General features: G+C 35.9%; 1 protein-coding gene across 3 annotated transcripts in view; it reads left to right on the top strand.

Moving 5' to 3' along the window:
* Window positions 1-19,819, top strand: part of DSC2 (desmocollin 2) — a 32,079-nt gene extending 12,260 nt beyond the window's left edge. For 2 of the 3 annotated variants that reach the window (XM_060118261.1, XM_060118259.1), the window contains 10 exons: window positions 731-897; window positions 4,828-4,962; window positions 5,214-5,399; window positions 7,059-7,309; window positions 7,438-7,580; window positions 12,058-12,285; window positions 14,615-14,845; window positions 15,224-15,348; window positions 16,597-16,884; window positions 17,572-19,819. In XM_060118261.1, the coding sequence (XP_059974244.1) occupies window positions 731-897; window positions 4,828-4,962; window positions 5,214-5,399; window positions 7,059-7,309; window positions 7,438-7,580; window positions 12,058-12,285; window positions 14,615-14,845; window positions 15,224-15,348; window positions 16,597-16,884; window positions 17,572-17,769 (1,952 nt within the window). In that variant the 3' untranslated portion in view covers window positions 17,770-19,819. The remainder of the gene's footprint in view (window positions 1-730; window positions 898-4,827; window positions 4,963-5,213; window positions 5,400-7,058; window positions 7,310-7,437; window positions 7,581-12,057; window positions 12,286-14,614; window positions 14,846-15,223; window positions 15,349-16,596; window positions 16,885-17,571) is intronic. The other variant, XM_060118260.1, reaches the window with a different exon arrangement.
* Window positions 19,820-21,496: the final 1,677 nt, after the last annotated feature.

Raw genomic sequence — 21,496 nt, 5'->3', positions numbered from 1 at the left:
CACAATATACCTTGAAGGCCAAGCACAGTGCCTGAAAAATAGGAGTGACTCAATGTTACTTTGCCTTCCTGTGTGAGGTAAAATAAATACTTTTAAGATACCATATTTTCTAAATATTCTAAGAATGTTTTTAGAATATTCTTTTCTAAAAAAGAATAAGTCTTTGAGCAATAGATGTCTTGGCCTTGAAGAGACCTGGCTGATGTTCTATAGTGATTAAATGATAGACAGTATTCTGAGCATTATCATAAGGGTCATGGAGAATAATATATTTTCTCAGTCTTTTGAAAATTGACCATTTCAGCTAGGAGTCGGAATGCAGATTTTGAGTCTTCCCTTAGAAAGATCTAACTAAACCAAGAATTTTCAGAGCAAACTGACTCATATGATCAATTTAAGTGTAGGCTTACAAATAGAAAAAGGTTAAAGAATAATTGGAATTCTTTAGTCTAGAAATACAAAGGCCATGGAGGGATATTATCAACATTTATAAATTTATACAATAAATACAATAAATACAAATACGGTCACCAAATTCCAAAATGTTGGAATACTGGGATATTTAAAAGTAAGTGTTATTTTATATAGAAGTCTGAGAATGTATAAAAACTATTACTATTATCAATTATGTGGTCCAAAACTTTTTTGTGGTAGATGGAGAGGAGTCAAATAAAGGGAAAATTGAAACTGTAAAAGTTTTTGAAATTAAAGAGGATTTTTCCATATGTAGGTACTACCGTGGGACAGGTTTGTGCAACTGATGAAGATGAGCCTGACTCACTGCACACACGTCTAAGGTACTCCATCATTGAGCAGTTGCCAGCATCACCCACCCTCTTTTCTATGCATTCAACTACAGGTGTGATCACCACATCATCGTCTCAGCTAGACAGAGAGGTAACATAAATATTAACAAATAAAGCCTGATTATCACATGGCTACTTAGCAGTACCTGCATATCTCTGTATACCACCTGCAGATGTGCTTTTGAAAAGAATGTTGTGAATCTAATTTAACAAAAATTATTTTAGGTAGGTTATTGGAGGTCATTGACCTTGCAATGCTCTGACTTTGAACCGCTAATTCATTCTCTCCTGAATTGTATGTTTTATAAAATCAAATTTCCTAATATAAACATATTTATAGTTGTAAAAAACAAGACATGTCATATATGAAAAGTAAAACTTTCAGAATTTGTGGAATTTTCTTATCTACAGATAGCAATGCTTCTTTTTCTATCTGTGTTATTTCTTCATGAACAATCTCATTTACACTCTTTCCCCTTACATAGATTAAATGAAAGTTTATCTGCCTCTGATCTCTGGTTTAACATTTTCAGTTTACTGCTAGAAATCCTTATTTGAACATTTCACAGGTACCTAAGATTCAGTACATCTAGAAATGAATTCTTCTTTCCTTCTAAACATGCTCTCCTTCCCATGTTCTCTAGCTAAAATGCCATCAGTACCTTCTTTTCCTTTACACTTTTTTTCTATTGTCACCTTGGATTCATGTTCTTAAAATTGTATCTGATGTCTCTTCTTGCAGATCAAATTACTTTCCAAAGCATTTGATATTGACTCCAAAGTGATCTTAACATTCACATTCTGTCCATTTCTACTGCAACTTCCCCAGTTTAGTAATTGTTCATTTTGTTATTAAACTATTACCTCCTCCACCAAACCTTTATTCTGGCCTACTTCCTACATTTATAATCCTTAATCTTAAAATATAGTAATATGTGTTTGTCACATTTTTCTTTGATTCCTAAAACTCATATCGATTCATTTCCTCTCCCTCTCCCATAGAAGTGGTCTGCAACTTTTCTGGTCTCAGGACCCCTTTACAGTCTTAAATATTATTGGAAATTCCAAAGATCCTTTGTTTATGTGGGTTATATTTATCACTATTTAATCTGTAAGTATTTAAAACTATAAAAGTTTAGACTATATATTTATTTACCCAATTAAAATAATATATTACATGTTAATGTAAATAATATTTTTATAAAAAATGATTACATTCCTAAAACAATAAGTAATTTAGTGAGAAGCATGGCATTATTATGCATTTTCTAAATCTCTTCAATACCTGACTTAATATAAGACCAATGGATTCTCACATCTCCTGCATTCAGTCTGTTATATAGTTTTAGTCGAAATATGTAAAGAAAATCCAACATGATACGAAGTTAGAAAACAGTATTTTAATAGTAATTTCAGATCATTGTGGATAGTCTTCTTTGATACACCAAATCTTGACAAGTGGTAGTGTCATAAATGTGTTTTGCAATGTACACTCTGAAGAAGCCTTGTCCATGAACTTTCCTACTTTGTTACATCAAAATACATGGGTCTTTCTTCTGCTATGAGTGGATAGTTTACCATGTGTGATTTTGTAACATCGTGCATTAGTCATATGGGAAATATTGACTCCCTGAGTTATGTCGATCCTCCAAATACTGACACATCTAATTAAACAATATTGGAAAAAATCACCTCCTCATCTCCATTAATATCACGATGGTTCATAAAAGTTTTCCAGAATCCTCATTTTGGCTTGAAAACTCCAATTGACCATTGGCAACAAATAGCTGTTTTCCTTGAAATGACATATTCACTTTACCTATGACAAAATGTCTTCCAAATATACCAGTCTGAATAACCATAGGTGTCTTTCATGTAAAAATGGTATTCTATGAAAAAAAAAAAACCCGATAGCTAGTTCAGCTTATAAATCAATCACACAAGTACTTTTCCATGAAAAGAACATCATACTATGTTATGCAGAAGTGCTTTATATATACCTCCCATTTCTTTACATAGACTATGGGTTGAAATCTAATAAAATTTATTAAAATTAATCATTTTTACTGCATTTACAAGGACATTCCTAGGTAAATTTTTATTTTTAATTCAATTTTATAATTTATAATTTATTTATTTTTACCATGAGTATGTGCCAATGAAGAATGCAATTTCATTTGTTGAATGAATGAATTGCTGTCACAGCTCTACAAATTATACAGATTCTTCATGGAATTTATGTGCTCAGAAAGAGCAGATTATAGACCAAATTCTCTTTTATCATCAAGCCTTGAATAGATCCTTCTGATAAATCAGTTGAAAACATTTGACTAATGAAGGAGTCTTGGAGTGCTTTTACCCAAGAGAGCTCTGGACTCACTTTTTGATCCCAGGTTTCCAATTTTTTTATTGTTGGCCTTCAGCCCTTTAAGCTCTTTAAACATCAGAATTTTTCTTCCATCTGAAGATATCACAAGTTAATATTTAGGTCCCAAACTTGATTTCTTTCTTTATCAGCCAGTTGATCATTCCCAATAAATCATAGTTTATTACAAACAGAATACATATTCCCTCCCATAAGTAATACTAGTATGAGCTTTTAAAAATTTTTTAATGAAATAAGGCCATGAATTTTTAACTCTACACGTGATTGATTATGAGAGAAGAGTAAATTGGGAAAAATTGGGTTTGTAAAAAGCATAGTGATCGAGAGAAATATTAGTTTTATTTTAGGTAATACATGAGGGCTAGAAAGTTTAAGAGGTCTAAAGGGAAAAAGGTGGCTTTTAAAAAGAATTTATTTATTTTATTTATTTTATTTTTGGCTGCTTTGGGCCTTCATAGCTGCACAAGGGCTTTCTCTAGTTGCGGTAAGTAGGAGCTACTCCATTGCGGTGCACGGGCTTCTCATTGCAGTGGCCTCTTTGGTTGCAGAGCACGGGCTCTAGGCACGCAGGCTTCAGTAGTTGCGGCACACAGGCTCAGTAGTTGTGGCTTGCGGGCTCTAGAGCACAGGCTCAGTAGCTGTGCCGCACGGGCTTAGTTGCTCCGCGGCATGTGGGATCTTCCCGGAGAAGGGCTCGAACCCATGTCCCCTGCATTGGCAGGTGGATTCTTAACCACTGCGCCATCAGGGAAGCCCCAAGAAGGTGGCTTTTTAAGAGAAGGGTGAATATTCTAGGTGGACGGTTAGGATAGTTTTTTACATATAGTTTAGTCTTAATGAAAAGAGGTGAATTATAAAGGAAGGTGTTGTTATAATTTTATAGAAGAGGAAAGCTAGGGAAAATAACTTTTCCAACCGCCCAAGAGTACATTTGTTATTTTTGAACTTGGAAGTAGAACCCAAGCCTCCTAATGTTCAGTCCAGAAGACATTATTATTAGTGTTGTTGTTAATCCTTACATATCTCAATACTTGTGACAAATGAAACCATTATGAGGAGATACACATTTTTAAAAACCAGTGATGAGCCTTCTGCAATCTCTGAAGAACGGAAAACCCTTAAGAACCAGAATCTATTTTCCATGAAGAAGAAAAAATTACATAGTTCCAGAACTTTGTTTTCATGCTAATTTAATGATCTTTTAGTAAATGTAAAGTAAATATTTAAAATCCACCTTTTTTTACAGGAGGATACCCTTACTGCTTCATTACGAGACTGGTATAGAGTCACTGCTGTGTATTTTTGAATATAAGAATGTACTTTGCATAGGAGATAAAAAATTTGATTAATTACTAGGCAATTTAAAATGTACTATGACTATATCTTCTCTTTCTGTTAAGTAATGCTAAAACCAGTTAATTCCATGAGTAGCACTTTCAATTTGAGAAACTACTCTATTTTCGTAAATTAATTGAAAATTACTAGTGTGAGGAAATTGTTCTTCTGCCAGTACATGAAAACTATGAAATCTAATAGTGTACCTCTTAAATTTGAATGCAAGGGAAATTATAGAGTGTAAATTAAGATTTCATTTACAATGTTGCTTTCACTCAATAATTAATACTTACTTTTCAGGTAATTGATAAATACCGATTGAAAATAAAAGTACAAGACATGGATGGTCAAGATTTTGGTTTGCAGACAACTGCAACTTGCATCATTAATATTGAAGATGTGAATGACAACTTGCCAGCATTCAACAGTTCTTCTGTAAGTGTGTGATATTAATAAAAGAAAAATGTACAATGTAGTGTTAGTTGCTACATATGTGCACCTTCACCCATGCTCCATGATTTCAAATGAAGTATTCCCAGCCACGTGTCAGTAGTTTGGACTTGGGGTTTAAAGTCATGTTAACATAGTACTTTAGAAGTTAGAAGAACTGGGCTGGCTTTACCTGGTGTTTTATTTTTGCGAGAGTTACTAATTAAACTTTTTTTTTTTATTTTTTTTTATTTTAGTATGAGACATCAGTGGAGGAAAATAGAATTGATGTGGAAATCTTACATGTTGCCGTTACGGATAAGGATTTAATTAATACTGCTAATTGGAGAGCTAATTATACCATTTTAAAGGGCAATGAAGATGGAAATTTTAAAATTGTAACAGATCCCAAAACCAATGAAGGAATTCTGTGTGTAGTTAAGGTAAGAATAACTTAGGAAATTAGTTATTTGTAGCTTATAATGTCACAGATTAGCATACTAGAGCTTAATGAAAAGAAAGGAATTATGGTAAATGTAGGAATAAAATAGATATTTAGGTAAATGTAAACACTATGTTTTTCATATATATAGTGGGATGAATATACAAATTTTGGAGAACATTTTATAAAGGCATGATAGTTTAAAATGATTATATATGCATGTTCAATTAATACGATATAGTACCCACTTTGTAACCAGTATCTCTTAACAATTAAAAAACTAGCACAGCTTTGACACCACTGGGACACTGCCAAACTTTCCTAGTCCATTCTATCTATAGCTGTGTCCAGGAGCCTCTACTTAATTACTGAATTTTCCAAATGATGAGTTATTCCTGGTCAGACCCATAGGGAAGCTGTTTATAGATCTGTTCATCTGTATCCAGTGTACATTACATTCTTAGCTTCCTGGTTCAAAGTGGGAATCCTCACCCATTTGAAGATGTAGATACTTCTAAAATCTCTTTCTAATAATATTCTAAAATTATCTCAGAAGACATCACTGCGAATTCAGGAGGCAGAGTTAGCCCATAAAGTGATCTGAGCTATGGCTTTGGACAAAACCATGGGGTTATTTCTGCTGCCTCTAACTAAAACATGATTCTATCCTGGGTCTCTGTAGCTTCCCTTCTGTACGTATTCACAAGGAGAATGGATCAAACATGATGAATTCTTTTTTTCTTACAATGATGAAAATTAGCTTCAGTTTGTGGGTTAATTTCTGTTTCAAAACAACAAAAGGGGCTTCCCTGGTGGCACAGTGGTTGAGAGTCCGCCTGCCGATGCAGGGGACACGGGTTCGTACCCCGGTCCAGGAAGATCCCACATGCCGCTAAGCGGCTAGGCCCGTGAGCCATGGCCGCTGAGCCTGCGCGTCCGGAGCCTGTGCTCGCCGCAACGGGAGAGGCCACAACAGTGAGAGGTCCACGTACCACAAAAAAAAAAACAAAAAAACAAAACAAAAAAACCCCAACAACAAAGGGATTGTCCCTTAAGTCTTTTCTCTTTCTTTAGATATCAGGCAAAATAAAATGAAAACCTTCCATTAAACTTGGTACTACCCATTTTTTAGAGAGTAACTTGGATAAAAGAGATTAAAAAGGAAAGTGTAAAGCCCATAAGCTTTCTATTTTCTTGTCTCTCCTATCTTGAAAACATTTCATAAAATTTGACCCACGTTTTCTACCCCAAACCAGGTAGGAATAATTGTACTCATCTCAGAGGGGTAGGAAAAGCGGTTCCAAAATTAATGGACTAGTAAATTACTGTTGATTAGGGTATGGAGTCCCTAAAGTAATATTTCAAATAATATTTCATTAAATACTACCTGAAATCGCCATCAGGACCTATAATATTACTTGTGTTAAATTTGCAGTTGAGGATTTTTTTTTTTTTTTTTTTGCTGGCTCCACCCAAATGCTCAATCAGTTGAAGGGTTTCCCTCCTTCCACCACCATCATATTTGTGGGTATATGTTTAATATTTTCATGACTGTTCCCGACACAACACTTACATATTTCCAAAGCTAACTGGTTACACACTAGTTCACATTGCCAAGTACTATTTCTTGATCTGATTTCCAATACGCTTGCTTTTGTAGCCACTGAATTATGAAGAAAAACAAGAGGTGACCCTGCAAATCAGTGTAGTTAATGAAGCTCCACTTTCTGGTAGTTCAAGACGAACCGTGAACATGGCGACTGTCACTGTTAATGTACAAAATCAGGATGAAGGCCCTGAGTGTAGCCCTGCAGTGCAATTTGTTCGTATTAAAGAAAATGTACCAGTGGGCACAAAGCGCAGTGGATATAAAGCATATGTCCAGGAAACAAATAGTAGCAGTGGCATAAGGTACTTGTAATTCTGTTTTAGTTGATTTCAAATTTACCATGTTTTTAAAATGTATAACTTATTTTGATACCAGTATTGTAATTTGGCTTATGATCCATTTTGCTATTTTAATTCATCATTACTTACAGGTATAAGAAATTAAGTGATCCAGAAGGATGGATCACTGTTGATGAAAACTCAGGATCAATCACAACTTTCAGAAGCCTAGATAGAGAGGCAAAGACCACCAGAAATGGTATATATAATATTACAATCCTTGCCTCAGACAAAGGTAAGAACTTTGTGTTTAAGCCAGCTATATACACCCCCAACTACAGACATCCTCAGTTTTTAAACAACATACATTTTTAAGTCAGCTGCATACATTCTCAAAATTTATTTCACCCCAGATGACAAATAGAGTAATTGAGAGGTTTGCTATAATTTATTAACTCATGTCTGCTTTCTAATAGTACCCTCAGTTTTGTATGTAATTACAGTATAAAATAATTTAGTCATATAAAATACTTGAGACTATAATTTATTAAAATTAAATAATCATTAAAAATTGAGAAAATTACTTCAGAAAAATTAGCTTCAATTTATTTAGTCATATCTCTTAAAATATTCACTTTGACAGGAAAATTTATTACAGAGAGAACATACTTACTGCCTCATAGGTCAGTCCTAAAAAAGTTATATCTTTCTACAGGAAGCTGACAATATACTTGGGGGTTAGTATTCTGATATTATAAAGTTAGAAAAATACTGTGAATCCACAAAATCATATAAAACGGAAAATCATTTTCTATGAGCCCTGTAAAATTGGAATGTGAGCACAATGATTAGGAATGAGATCCTTTTAGTGCATAAAATATAATTTTACCATAATATACATTTGAACTTTTTGCCTCTGTAAAATAAATATGTTAACTACAGTAAACATAAATTATTATACTATAGCTTGCAAAATTAGAATTTAGAAGTGATTTTGGAAGATGTTTTAGATATTTCAATTTTTTCTAAATTAAAGAGAAATGGCTCATATCCATTAATTGAATTGGTAAAGTTGTAATCATTGTTAATTTAACTTCAACCAATTAAAGACTGCCCTTTAAGGCCTCAGCTTCCTTTGTCCCTTTGTCAAAACATGCTTTTTGGTCAAAGCAAGTGAAAAGAAGAGAAATAATATGAAAATCAAATCCATTATTTTTACATTTTTAATTGCAGTTGGCAAATGGTTTTTATCAATGAGATAAAAATTACTGTCTGGAATGAGAGATTTTGGATGTAATTTTATTCTACATTTTCCTCTGTCAAACAAATGTTTTTATGGCGTTTAGAAGAGAGGCACTGTTAATCATCATTGTGGTCGAGAATAAATGTGTGACAGGGCTTTTTCCATTAATTTTTTTTGAAGCTGGTAGGGGATAAATAACTCCACATCTTTTTATTTTCTGAACTGAGATCATACTAAAGTATGTTTTTTATTTGTTTTTGTCTTTTACCTTTTTCTAAAATCTATCCTGGCTCATTCCCTTTGAGCCCTCCCAGCTGCTGCTTCCATACGAGAAATGTTCTCTCCTGTGAGCACTGACCTCTGAGCCTGTGCTCACTCCCTCTCCTACTTTCCTACAGCACTTGTTTCCTCTTTTTAAAACTCCCCCTCAAGGATTCTGTCTCAACTTTTCCACACATTTCTCTCTTATCTACATGCATTCTAGTTTTACTTCCTTCTCTTCTAAACAGAGCTCTTTCTTAAGCTTTAAGTTCAATTTCTCTTCTCTTCTCAGTCTAACCTCAGTTGGCAGTTTTGCCCAGGTGTTTCCTCTGTATAGTTGAGTTTTAGGTTTCTACTTTTGTTGTAAGATTCTAACTTTGGGGAGGAGGAGTGTGCTTTCAAATTTTTAAAAAACATTTATCAGAAGAGTGCCATGCACATAAATCATGGACCCATAGGTAGCTCACCTTCCAAGACTTCATTTTAGAAATTGATATTTACCCATATAGAATTATATTAATATTAGAAGGTGAGCATTGCATGCATACATTCCAGTGAATAAAAGAATATTATTTATTAACAGATGAAAAGCAGAGCTGTGAAACACTGAGTTAGATGTCTAAAATCTTTGGTTGAAATATTGTCCAATACTCATCACAATGTGCAAAAAAAATGGAGTTTATTGAACAACTCTAAATATTTCATGGAAGGGAAATTCAAGCATTTAGCACCGTGGTAGCACAGCAAACATTGTGGAGGTCAAAAATTTTTTTTAATTAATTAATTTATTTTTGGCTGCGTTGGGTCTCCATTACTGTGCGCGGGCTTTCTCTAGTTGTGGCGGGTGGGGGCTACTCTTTGTTGTGGTGTGCGGGCTTCTCATTGCGGTGGCTTGTCTTTGTTGCAGAGAGCGGGCTCTAGTCGTTCGGGCTCTAGGGCACAGGCTCGGTAGTTGTGGTGCACAGGCTTAGTTGCTGTGCAGCATGTGGGATCTTCCCAGACCAGGGATCGAACACATGTTCCCTGCCTTGGCAGGTGCACTCTTAACCACTGTGCCACCAGGGAAGTCCTGAGGTCAATTTTTAAAGACTTTATAATTAACCAGATTTAATCAGTAAGACATGTGCTTTCAACTTCGTGTGTGGCCTCAAACGGAAAGAAATGGTCAAGACATCTTGCAATCCCAATTTTCAGAGAGAGCAAGAAAATACCACATGGCATAAGAACAAGAGAATTTGAGAGACGAGATTATTCTGTCCTAATAGAAAAGTTGGTCAGATGGATAAAATACATGTATACATGTCTCCCTGCTTCCTTTGTGTCTCTGTCTTTTCTTTAAAAGTTGTCCAAAGTGAGAGATGGTTGCACTGTTTCTTGTATCTCATTTCTTCTCTCCTAGTTCCCTTTTCTTCCTGCTGAACTATATCCTTTACTAGTTCTTTCAATGGTGTATTGTGGGTGATAAACCCTGTCAGTTTTATTGTTCTGAAAAATATTTTAATATTGTTCTCATGCTTGATTTGATCATTTGACTTGGTTTAGAATTTTGCCTTAACCCCTTCTTTCCCTCAGTACCCTGCAAGTAGTACTCCATCATCTTTTGGCATTTCTTGTTGCTGATGCATATTCTACTGTCTGTTTAATTATTGTCTCTTTATAGGTAATACATGCAGATAACTTTTATAGTTCCCTAGGTTGTGTTCTATATATAGTTTTAATTCAGTGTTATGCTGAGAATTTATTTTTATTTACCCAGCACTACAGTCAGAATATATTTTAGAAGATCCATTTTTTTTCTTTAATTCTGGGATATTCTCAGCAAGCATTTCTTTAAGTATTACTTCCCTACCATTCTATTTATCCTTTTTTTCTAGAGTCCCTGTTAGATGAATGTTTATTTCTACTGGAATTTCAGTGTCATTTTCATGCTTATTTAAACAGTTAACCTTCTTTATGCTTTTGAAGATAGTAAATATACGTGTTTCAAAGATATCTTGCATAGAGTGAATTAATCTTCTGATTGTTGATTTTGTTGGTTTTCCTTTAAGCATTAATCTTGCTCATTCAGGAATTTTAATTTACAAGCTTACATTAAATGGGGGGTATTGGTTTGCCTCTGCTTTTGACTTTTTTCTTTCTTCCACTTTACCTCATAGTGGTCTTGTAGTTGCCTCCACCATGTTCTTTGCTGTGGCCCACATTTCAGAACCCCTTCTTAACTTGGTGGGCTATGGCTCCTGGCCCATGATGACCCTGGGAATATCATAGGTTCTTTTGCTGGGTCGAGGCTGTGACTGCATGCCAGTGCCTGGTCTTCCTGCTTTCCTAGGTGGGCACTTTCGTATAAGGCATAGCCCCAGGTCGCGGGTGGCACAGGTTTTTTTCATCCTCTTCTCCATGCCTGATGTTCAAGGCCTTCTTATTAAACAGAAAGAATAAACGATTTAGAGACACAAGTCCTGGATTTATGTTCAACTTCAGACTTCACAACCGTGTTACTAATTTGTGGCCTGGACCCATGACCACCTCATTTTTGAATCTCCAGATTTTCCACTGCAGTGCCCTGTACAAAGTAGTTATTCAGTAAGTTTTTATTGAATACGTAGATAGATGAATTCCTTAGGCTACACCTCAGAGTGATTATTCTGGTTTGAAAATATTTTTCCACTTCTGGGGTCTTTCATGCTTTGAACATTTACGTGTACTAGTTTTGTTCTAATCTCCCAAATACATGCCTTCTGTCTTTCACTTTTCCTGCCCCCAAATCTTAAGTGTTTTCTAAATGCATATTAAACTCCAAGCTCCCTATGTTGGCTTTCAAGGACGCTTGGTTCTTCTTTCCAGCGTTAGCTCCCACCAGTGTGCCTTCCCCTTCATTACATCCAGAACATAGGTGTGTGTATGTGCTTTCCCACCTCCTTAAATCTCTTTGTGCTTTTAAATATACCAGAAATATCCTTGTTGGTCCCCTCTTCCTTCCTCTTTTTAAAAATCTGTCAAAGCTCACCTCCATAAAAGTTCCCATGTCTATTGCAGCTCTTTAGTGAATGAATGACAAATCTAAATAGCAGTTATTTTCTGTATAACCCATTTGAAATTGATAACGTCTTTCTGTTAACTTACCTTAAGCACATAGCCTGGGACTGTGCTTGTCACTCTCATTTATATGGTACAAGTGCCTAATAAGTAATAAATTTTTTGCAATGTGTAATGTCCCAGTGAAAACTCAAAACATTAAAAAATTGTATTTTCATATCCAATTTTCTAGATAAGAGAAGCTGTACTGGGACACTAGGTATTATACTTGAAGACATGAATGATAACGGCCCATTCATACCTCAGCGGACAGTGATAATCTGTAAAACTGTCATGTCATCGGCGGAGATTGTGGCCGTAGATCCCGATGAACCCACACACGGCCCACCCTTTGACTTCAGTTTGGATGGTGTTTCTGATTCAGAAGTACTTAGAATGTGGAGACTGACAAAAATTAACGGTATGTATTTTTAAACATTACTTTGTCCTTCTCAGCATCAGGATATCTAAAATATTTTTTTTCCTGATGGAGTAGAAGAATAATTCACTGAATGGTAACTGCCAACAAAAGAACGTGAGTTTCTCAATGTTGATGTGGTGAGAAGTGCCAGTCTCTGATCAGTCCTGTGCCAGGATTCCCTTTGGTGTTGGGTGAATTCTCATTCGTACTCCACCCCCCACCCCAGACTAGGTCTGATGTAACCAGTTCCTGACTTGTGTACCTCCCACCTGCACAGAGTCTTCATATGACAGTGGTCTCCTAAGTCATAAGGGAATCCCCATCCCTTGCAGGTATGCTACCCAGGAAGCAGACTCTGAGACAGTCTTTCCAGGCTGAATGTTTATCAAGGAGTTTCCTTGGCATTAATATGTGTGAAAGGAAGGGAAGCAGGATTTAGCAAAAAGAGAAATCAAGCTGTAGCTCAGGCCAAAGGACAGCCTCGGCTGACTCACGGGGAGTCTGAACTAAATGGCCCTTCAGAATGGCCATTCTGTTCTGTGCTTTTACGTTGCTTCATCAGTGGGTTGGGCTGCCCTCAGGGATGTGACCTTTGGCAGGAAGGCACAGTCACTGATGGTGCTGATAGCCTCCCAAGCAGCTGGGACAATACATCCCTGATTACAGGGGATCTGGGTATGCATCACAGTGTCCACCATAGGATCCCTTCTTTCTGCACTGCATTGACTTCTGACCATTTCTTGTCTACTGTTTTCTATGTGGGATTCTTCCCCCACTTGGTCCCAGTCTGTACTTCTGACTTTACCCATGTTAGAATCTATGATGACAAGAATGGCAAAAACAAAAGGAACCTCCCTTTTTCCCACCATTGCCTCATTCCCTACATCAGCTCTTAACTTTCCAGCACATTCTGCATCTCCTGACCGCACTACAGTACCTGTGCATCATGATGTCATGTCACTCCAGCTTTCACGACTCAAGATCCACTGTAAGCTGAGTGGGGGGTGCCTTTAAAATGCCCTTGAAAGGTTTTCATTCCCATGCTTTCAATGAGTATTCCTTGACTTCCTATTATGACAAGTTGCTCTGTGAACTGACAACATTTTCAGTGTTTGTAACAGCATTCTAACGTGTGTGTGCTTGAGAACTAACCTTATATTTAGATGTCCTTTCTACTTATTTGGTGTCATAATATTTCTTTTTACATAATGTTAAAGGAGGTGGTAATTTTAAAAAATATTCCTACTTAGTACAATGAAACGTTGTCAGGATTATGTTGGGCAAAACTTTGTTAGTTTAAAATTTTACTGGGCTGTGAAAGAGCCCCAAAGCCTGGGAAATGCCAGGTTAAGAAGAACGTATCCTAAAGAGGCTTTAGGTCTTGCCATGCTATTTATTCTTCTTGGGCATCAATTTACTCATGTGTAAAATGGGATTATTGGGGGAAGTAAACAAGATAGTCAATGCAATAGACCATGGCACGTTTTGAATCATAAATTGTGGTTTTGTTAGTCTTATTATGATTTCTTACACATACATAGACTCACTGGGTTAACCATGCTTTCTCTTAAAATTGACTTGATTCAGTGATTTTTTTTTTTTACCCAAATATCCAAGTTTATATTTAGAGCTTCAAATTATGAAATAATGAAAATGTCACACTGAGCCAGTTAAGTGGGGAGGATTATTCTTGGGCATGGGCATGTGTCATCTATATGTAGAGTAGTATATTTTTGGCGTTCCCAAGACTAGGATTTTGACCTGGATATTTTCTACTATTGACCTAAAAAAACATACATAGAAACCAAAAAAAATACAGTTGGTCCCAGTGTCTTGTAGGACCATGAGAAGAAGTTCCAGCAGCATGACTCATGCCTTGAAAATATGTTCAAGGTTTGGCACAATGTATAGAAAACAAAGTAAGGGAAAACATCCAGAATTTTAGTCTATTAAATTCTCTGATGAATCATGCATAAAAGAAAATATACACTGACTGGTATTTTAAAAATTTAAAAATTTTAAAGATGTGATAAAAATCAGTCTTTAAACAAGTCTGTTATTTGTGATAGGAAGGATTTGTTTATCCACAGATAAAATATATTATTACAAAAGCCGAAAGAAAGACCTTTCTAAAAAGAGGCAGTGTAGACAAACTTTTATATGGTTAGAAAGACTTTGTCCATTCACGCTTACAATCGTGTAGCACTTGTGCCTTTCCCATCAGGAATATCCAGTTGTAGGGAAATATGAATATTCTGTCACTAGTTATTTATTTATGCTCAGGAGAAATCAATGACATTCTATAACGCTTGGTTTTATTTCCTTTCAGATACAGCAGCACGTCTTTCCTATCTGAATGACCTCCCGTTTGGACGATATACAGTACCTGCCAGAGTTACAGATAGGCTTGGCCAATCACTTGTCACTCAATTAAACGTGATATTATGTAACTGTGTTACCCCAAGTGACTGCAACACTGACATTTCTCTGCAGATTGGCAATGGAATGCTTGGAAAGTGGGCCATCCTTGCAATATTATTGGGCATAGCATTGCTATTTTGTAAGTCCTTTCATGAATTAAAATGATAGCTTTTAAAATAACTTTCAGGCCACATTCTTAGAATCAGCACTGTTATCTATGGCTGCTCATTTGTATATAGCTACATTTCTATTTAACAGGCACATATTTAATTTATTTATTGAAAGTGCATTTAGGTATCATTTTAGTGCTATCCTAATTAGCATAGACATAAAATTCAACACAAATACAGCCCTTAGCATTGTTTGTGGCATATCTGGTTAGGGCAGACTTTTCTACTGGATGCTACTTTGACACAAGCAATAATATTTATGTTTTCTGGAAAGTTGTTTTCATATTTGTCATCATAAATTCATAACATTGTTTTACAATAAACTGAAAATCTCTCTCATCCTCCAGGTGTCCTATTTGCCTTAGTCTGTGGGGCTGCTGGGGCAGCCAAAAAGCCAAAAGTATTTCCTGATGATTTAGCCCAGCAGAACCTCATTGTATCAAACACTGAAGCTCCCGGCGATGACAAAGTGGTAAATTGTTTGTCTTTTCAAAATACATACAGATGATAAATTGGCCTAACCAACAATAATGATCTTTTCTGAGCAAAGTTCTTTTGAAATCAGGTAACTTACAATATATAAAATGTCATCAGTCCCAGGGGACAGATAAAATGACATTGATTCTATGGTGATATATGGCATTTCAATTCGGCCATATAGTGTTACGTAATAGTAAAAATCCTTCGGCATGTCATTATTATTTTCTATTTCAAGGGTGTCATGGCTTCAACTTTAGACCCAGTCTTTTTTATATGTTGAAGCTGCTGGTTGTGTGTAAGAATGTTTCATTTAGTTATTCACAGATCATCAGCATATGGTTTTAATTTTTTTTTCTGGCAACAGCAATAAAATGACTACAGGCTTTGATCATCATGGGAAGAACTTTAATGGAGGCTTTCAGGCTCTAATATAGGTTAGAAAGGAGCCTGAAGTCAAATATATGAAGCAGTAATGCTAACAGGTGATTACACTGCTTCAGCTTTGTTTTCCAGCCTAATATGTGGATGAAGAACAAGTAAATTCCCTACAAAAAGCATAATTGATGATTAGAGCAGGAAGGATTTAGAAAACAAAAGGATGTTGACATCTAGGAAGGTATTAGAAAAAATAAAACTTAGAGTTTCCTACAGAAAAGTAACATGGAAAATTAGTGGCCAGAGCTTTGGTGTTCTTATTTTCTCTGCTGATTTATTTGTATTTAATTATCACAAGGATTTAGTATTGCTGCTAAGATTTTTACAGCAACTTTTATTTCTATTGATTTTGTTTCAGTTGAAGGGAACTCAATTAGACACTAAATAAAAATACTGATTATTATTTCTGTTTCTGTTCTAGTCAGGTGAAGGGAATCAGGGTCAATCCATGTAAGACAATAGTGTACAATCCTGATCTTGAGATGTGAGATGCTGGAAGGATTTCACAAATGAAGTTGTACAGTATTCTAAGAAGTTTTCGAAGAAGGAATATACATCAAGCTTTCTGACTTGTCTCAAGGTTCAGACCACTTGACATCTATAGTTTGTTGCTTGTATTGGACAGTACGTGAAGTACTGGGGTTACGGTAGTTAGGTACTTGGGATTGCCAGGACAGATGGAGTTCCTGCCCTCAGAATGCTTACCTTATAGTATGAAAAGTCACAGCATTATCTGCATGATTTGCTCTTTTTCTCATTTTTTGTTCTCCTCCATACTTCCCCAATGCCAAATGTTTTGTTTCAGTATTCCACCAATGGCTTCACAACCCATACTGCGGGAGGCTCCACTCAGGGAATTTGCAGCACCCTGGGATCCAGAGTGAAGAACGGAGGGCAGGAGACCATTGAAATGGTGAAAGGAGGGCAGACCATTGAGTCCTGCCAGGAGGCCGGGCATCATCACACCCTGGAAGCGTGTAAGGGAGGTGGACAGCACACCCTGGATTCCTGCAGAGGAGGACAAGTAGAGGCAGACAACAGCAGATACGCGTACTCCGAGTGGTACACCTACACTCAGCCCCGCCTTGGTGAAGTGGGTTTCCCTAAGTGACCTACAAATCTATTTTGCTTCCTTTTCAACTTTCTAAATGATTACAGTTTAGTGGCCTGATCTTTATTTTCAATTAATGATTAACCTACTAATAAGAAATTTGATTTTCCTTAATTTTGATTTAGTTATGATCAGATGTTAAGTGGATATTGACTTTTCCTCATATTTTGTTTGCTTTTTAATTGCTTCTGAAATCATATGATATTCAAATTCTTTTTCTCATGACTTTGTGTTGCCATTTCTCTGATGCCATTGTCATCAGACAAGTCGTGTCTTAAAGACCAAAAGTGGGGTCCAAGGCAATTCCAGCCTGCACAGCCACTATGCCTATCTGGAAAGCTCTGAGCCCACATGCATTCAGGTTCAGTTTAAGGGATGCATTTCACATTAGCCATAATCTTGAAAGAGAAAGCAATGATTACTTAAAACGAACACTTGTATAGTTGCTGCCACATGTGTGACTTTTAGAAACATTCTATGTAGTGAAATGATGGTATGATTGATGATATAGACCAATCATGGGTGTTTTTTATATGTAGGAATCCATCAGAGGACACACTCTGATTAAAAATTAAACAATGAAAGGTAAATCAAAGCAATTATTTTTATGCTAGTAAGTTTCGGTGTTTAAAATAGTAATAAAATATGCTGTGTTTTTTCTCTTGGCAGAAGGTCCAGCAGTGTAATCAGGATAACAGTCACATGCATGCTCAAGACTACGTCCGGACGTATAACTATGAAGGAAAAGGATCGGCGGCTGGTTCTGTGGGTTGTTGCAGTGAACGACAAGAAGAAGATGGGCTTGAATTTTTGGATCATTTGGAACCCAAATTTAGGACACTAGCAGAAACATGCATGAAGAGATGAGTGTGTTCTATTTAGTCTACAAAAGCCAGTGGCTTTAATTGTCTCTTCTAAATTATTATTACAAGCCAGGATTTTTTTAAAAATAGAAGATGCAGTTTTGGGGGCTTTTCCCCTTTATTTTGTTGAGATCTCTTTAGCCAAATGTGCTTTTACAGAGGGATGCTGTGAATAACTACACACATTTCCTGATTTTTCCATAGTTTTTAATTACTTGTCTTCCACCTAAGGACACCTGCAGATAGACAAGTTGAGAAAGTCTGCATTATTGTTTACATTTGGGTATAGTGACAGCAGCCAATTTATGGTGCAATAATATGGAATTAACTCAAGTCTATATCATAGACTACTTGGAGTATAACCGAATGGAAAATTAAAGAGGTCTTGCTCTAACATTATCTTCAGTTACCTAAGTTAATTGTTTGTGTGGTGCTTGAAGACTGTTGTTCTAAACATTCTAAAGTGTATACACTACATTCTTGCTATTGTTTTAGTCTTGTAACATGACCTTGCTTCATAAAGCAAAGGGAGATTCCCAACTAAGCACTGTTATTATAATTCCATTTCTGTGGACTTTAGTTTTTGTGTTGTATTCTCTGTGAAACCTGGCACTGAATCTACATTTCCTCTGTTGCCCACCTTCTCCGCAAAATTTAAATTAAAAAAATGCTGAAGAATGTATTTTTACTCCTGCAAGGTTTTGGTCTTTGGTCCCCGCCACTCCCCACCACCCCTTCTGTCTGCCTCTCACCCTCTCTTCCCTCTTTCCCCCTCTCCCTCTCTTTTTCCCTCTATCTCTCTCTTTCTCTTTCTCTTCTTTTTGTTCTTAAAACTCCAATTTGGGTTGGAGAATATAAATATTTTTAAAAGACTCCTCTTTTTCCTTGCTTATAAAGTGACATTCTGTGTTTCTGTTTTATGTAAGCACCTGTATTCTTGGCTTTTCTTAAAATCAATGTAATGTCAATTTTTTTTTTGTTTCAACTATTTTGGTGATTGCTTCATTATCTCCTCAGCAAAGACCCTTTACTTTTGCCATTCAACTGTAGAAATATGTCATGCTTTTATATGATGCAACATTTTATGTTAACAAAAGGAATAGTGTAATTAAAATTGGGGTGTGGATGTTTAGCGTATAATAGTATATTTACAGTTCATTATTGCAAGGATACAGTTTATAAATGCAAAATAGTGATGTTTTTTGAAATAAGCTTTGCAATACAGGGATCGTGAAATCTCTCTAGGAATAACTTTTATAGCTTTTTAGATGAGGTAGCTAGTTATAGCTATGTGTTTGTAAAGTTTCTTTTTAATATTTTGAGATTACAGTTTTTAACAAATGTCGAACTGGTTCGAACTATTTAAATTTTGAAATAATAAGACAAAGTTAAACTTAATAGCCAACCAAATTCCAGGCTACATTTTACAGCTGATTTCAGTCAATGAATTTTCTATCCATACTAACCATATGGACATTTAAAAAGTATTTCTGATATTTAGGATTGTTAATAATATGCCTATTTTGAATTCACAGGATTGGCTTATAACAATTATTTTTAAAAATTAACACTGGGTAATTTATTCAATAATCAGTTTATCTTTTCAATAGTTTCATCACTACTCAGTCAAAAATACTATTTCTCAAAGTTATTTTTAATAAATTATGTATAAAATTCTTGTATATTACTAGTTATGATAAAGTAAATCAAATAGTTTTTAAAAATCAGTGTGTTTGTTAATCATGTGTCTGATATGAGCTTATGGGATTGTATTTTTCTTAGAGAAATGAGTCTCTTGTTTAGAATCCTGTTCTACATTTTTTAGAATTTTAGAGTTTGATTTGGAGAGGAAATTGTTCCGTTGTCATCACCACATTTATCTAATTTTACTATTCTAAAGACTGTGATGCTATGGGATGTTGGTTAAGTTGCATAATTTCTCTGTGTCTGGTTTTCTTCATCTAAAATGGGGAATAATAATAGAACTCCTTTCCTAGGGTTCTATTAGGGTGGCTGTAAGACATTTGAATAAAAAATGGTTTTTAAACATGAAAGTCAGAGTGGTCCACCTAAAAGGCACTCCTAATAAAACCAAATAATTTTAAATAAGTCACATAACAACCCATTTTATGTTAACATAAATCAATTAAGAAAACAGGATAATGAAAAGGTTGGGTTTTTTGGAAGATTATTTTGGTTTTTGTTTTTCATTTTCAAATGTTTGTCAATTGAGCATATGTTTCTTCATAATGATCATCTGATGACTGGATCTTATATTTCCAGTGGTTCAGAACATACATCGCAAAGATTGCTGAAGTATCTGCAAAGGATTGCTTTGTTTGAAACACTGTGCAGCTACTCTATTCAAATTGGCTGGAAAGAGGAACATCCACTTCTTAAAAAGGGCACTAATTCTAAAGCTCTTTGAAAATTACTTGTGCTTAAGATTCCTCCTGCCAAGCCCATCCTTAGCTGCTCTGCTAGCTTGTTGGGCTAAAGAATGGTTTGCCTCCGAGGCAAGCAGTTGCTTGCCTGGGAGTTTAAGACTCTTGGCAGTCACCATGGTTATCTAAATGCAAAAACTCCAGAGAGACTACCTTGATGCAAACTCCCAGCTCCACCCTTATTAGCTGTGGGATTTGAGAAGTCACTCAAACTTTGAGTCTAGTTTCCTCACTTGTATGACACCTATTGAGGGGGTTGGAGGAGTCTACTTCATAGTTTTGTTGTCAGTTAAAAGAGTTAATTCATGAAAAGACTTGGTACTGGGTTAGCCCTCAATATATGTCAGCTGCTGCTATTATCATAGGAGCAGAGGATGCCATAGCTGGGAATAATCATAGCTCCTGTATCCACTTCTCTACAGCTGACAACTTGCCATTATGTTCCCATTCATTTTCCCCAGAAACTCGATCAGTGTTTTACCTGTGATGGCCTTTGGGAACTTCATGGCTAATAATAGTTTCCAGGTCTCTGAGTCTTGGTAGTCAGGAAGCTACATCATATCTATAGCCCACAAATCAGTGTGTGATCAGTCTTAAGACTTAAATGAAAAGCAGATAAAATTCCTAATAAGCCATACATTGCCTCAGGAAGCAAAAAGAAGGCAAAAATCCTAGAGATTTCCCCTGCAAAATGTTGCTTCAACAGAGGAAGCCAACAGAGATCTGCCATTAGTTCAGTGCAATCTGCTTTTGCGGTCTCTGTATAATCATTTTCTGCTTTATTGGATTCCCTGTTTTAAGATGGGGTTTTATCTTTGTTCCTTTTCTTTCTTTCTTTTTTTTAAGTGCAAAATCTGACTTTGACCACAAGCTTTCCCTTTAGTCTCTACCTCCAGAGTTTTCCTGGGCTCAAGATTGAAATCGACCCCAGATTTTTCCCTGGTCGACCCCTTAGGCAGTAACATCCTGACGACAAAATGCTTTTCCTTCTATGTACCTAGAACCATCATTTTTTTTACCTCCTTGAATAATGAAGCTGTAAGAGGTTACATGATATCTATGTAGAGCTACAGGTCTTATCCAGTTCTTCTTTAAGACCTCTATTATCCTATTATTTACTTTTAGGTCAAGACCTCTGTTAGGCTAGTACTTTTAACTCATGCATAAAGACAAACAGCATGTTGCCACATCCAATCAGGCCTTCCTGAGTTGCCTGTATAAATAGTGTCCTCCTTCTTATTACTTAGGCTTGAAGCTGAGAATCCTTAGCTTCTCTTTCTTGTCTGC

Source organism: Mesoplodon densirostris, chromosome 15 (assembly GCF_025265405.1).
Source record: "Mesoplodon densirostris isolate mMesDen1 chromosome 15, mMesDen1 primary haplotype, whole genome shotgun sequence".
Lineage (NCBI taxonomy): Eukaryota > Metazoa > Chordata > Mammalia > Artiodactyla > Ziphiidae > Mesoplodon > Mesoplodon densirostris.
This window is presented reverse-complemented; position numbering and strand designations above follow the sequence as displayed.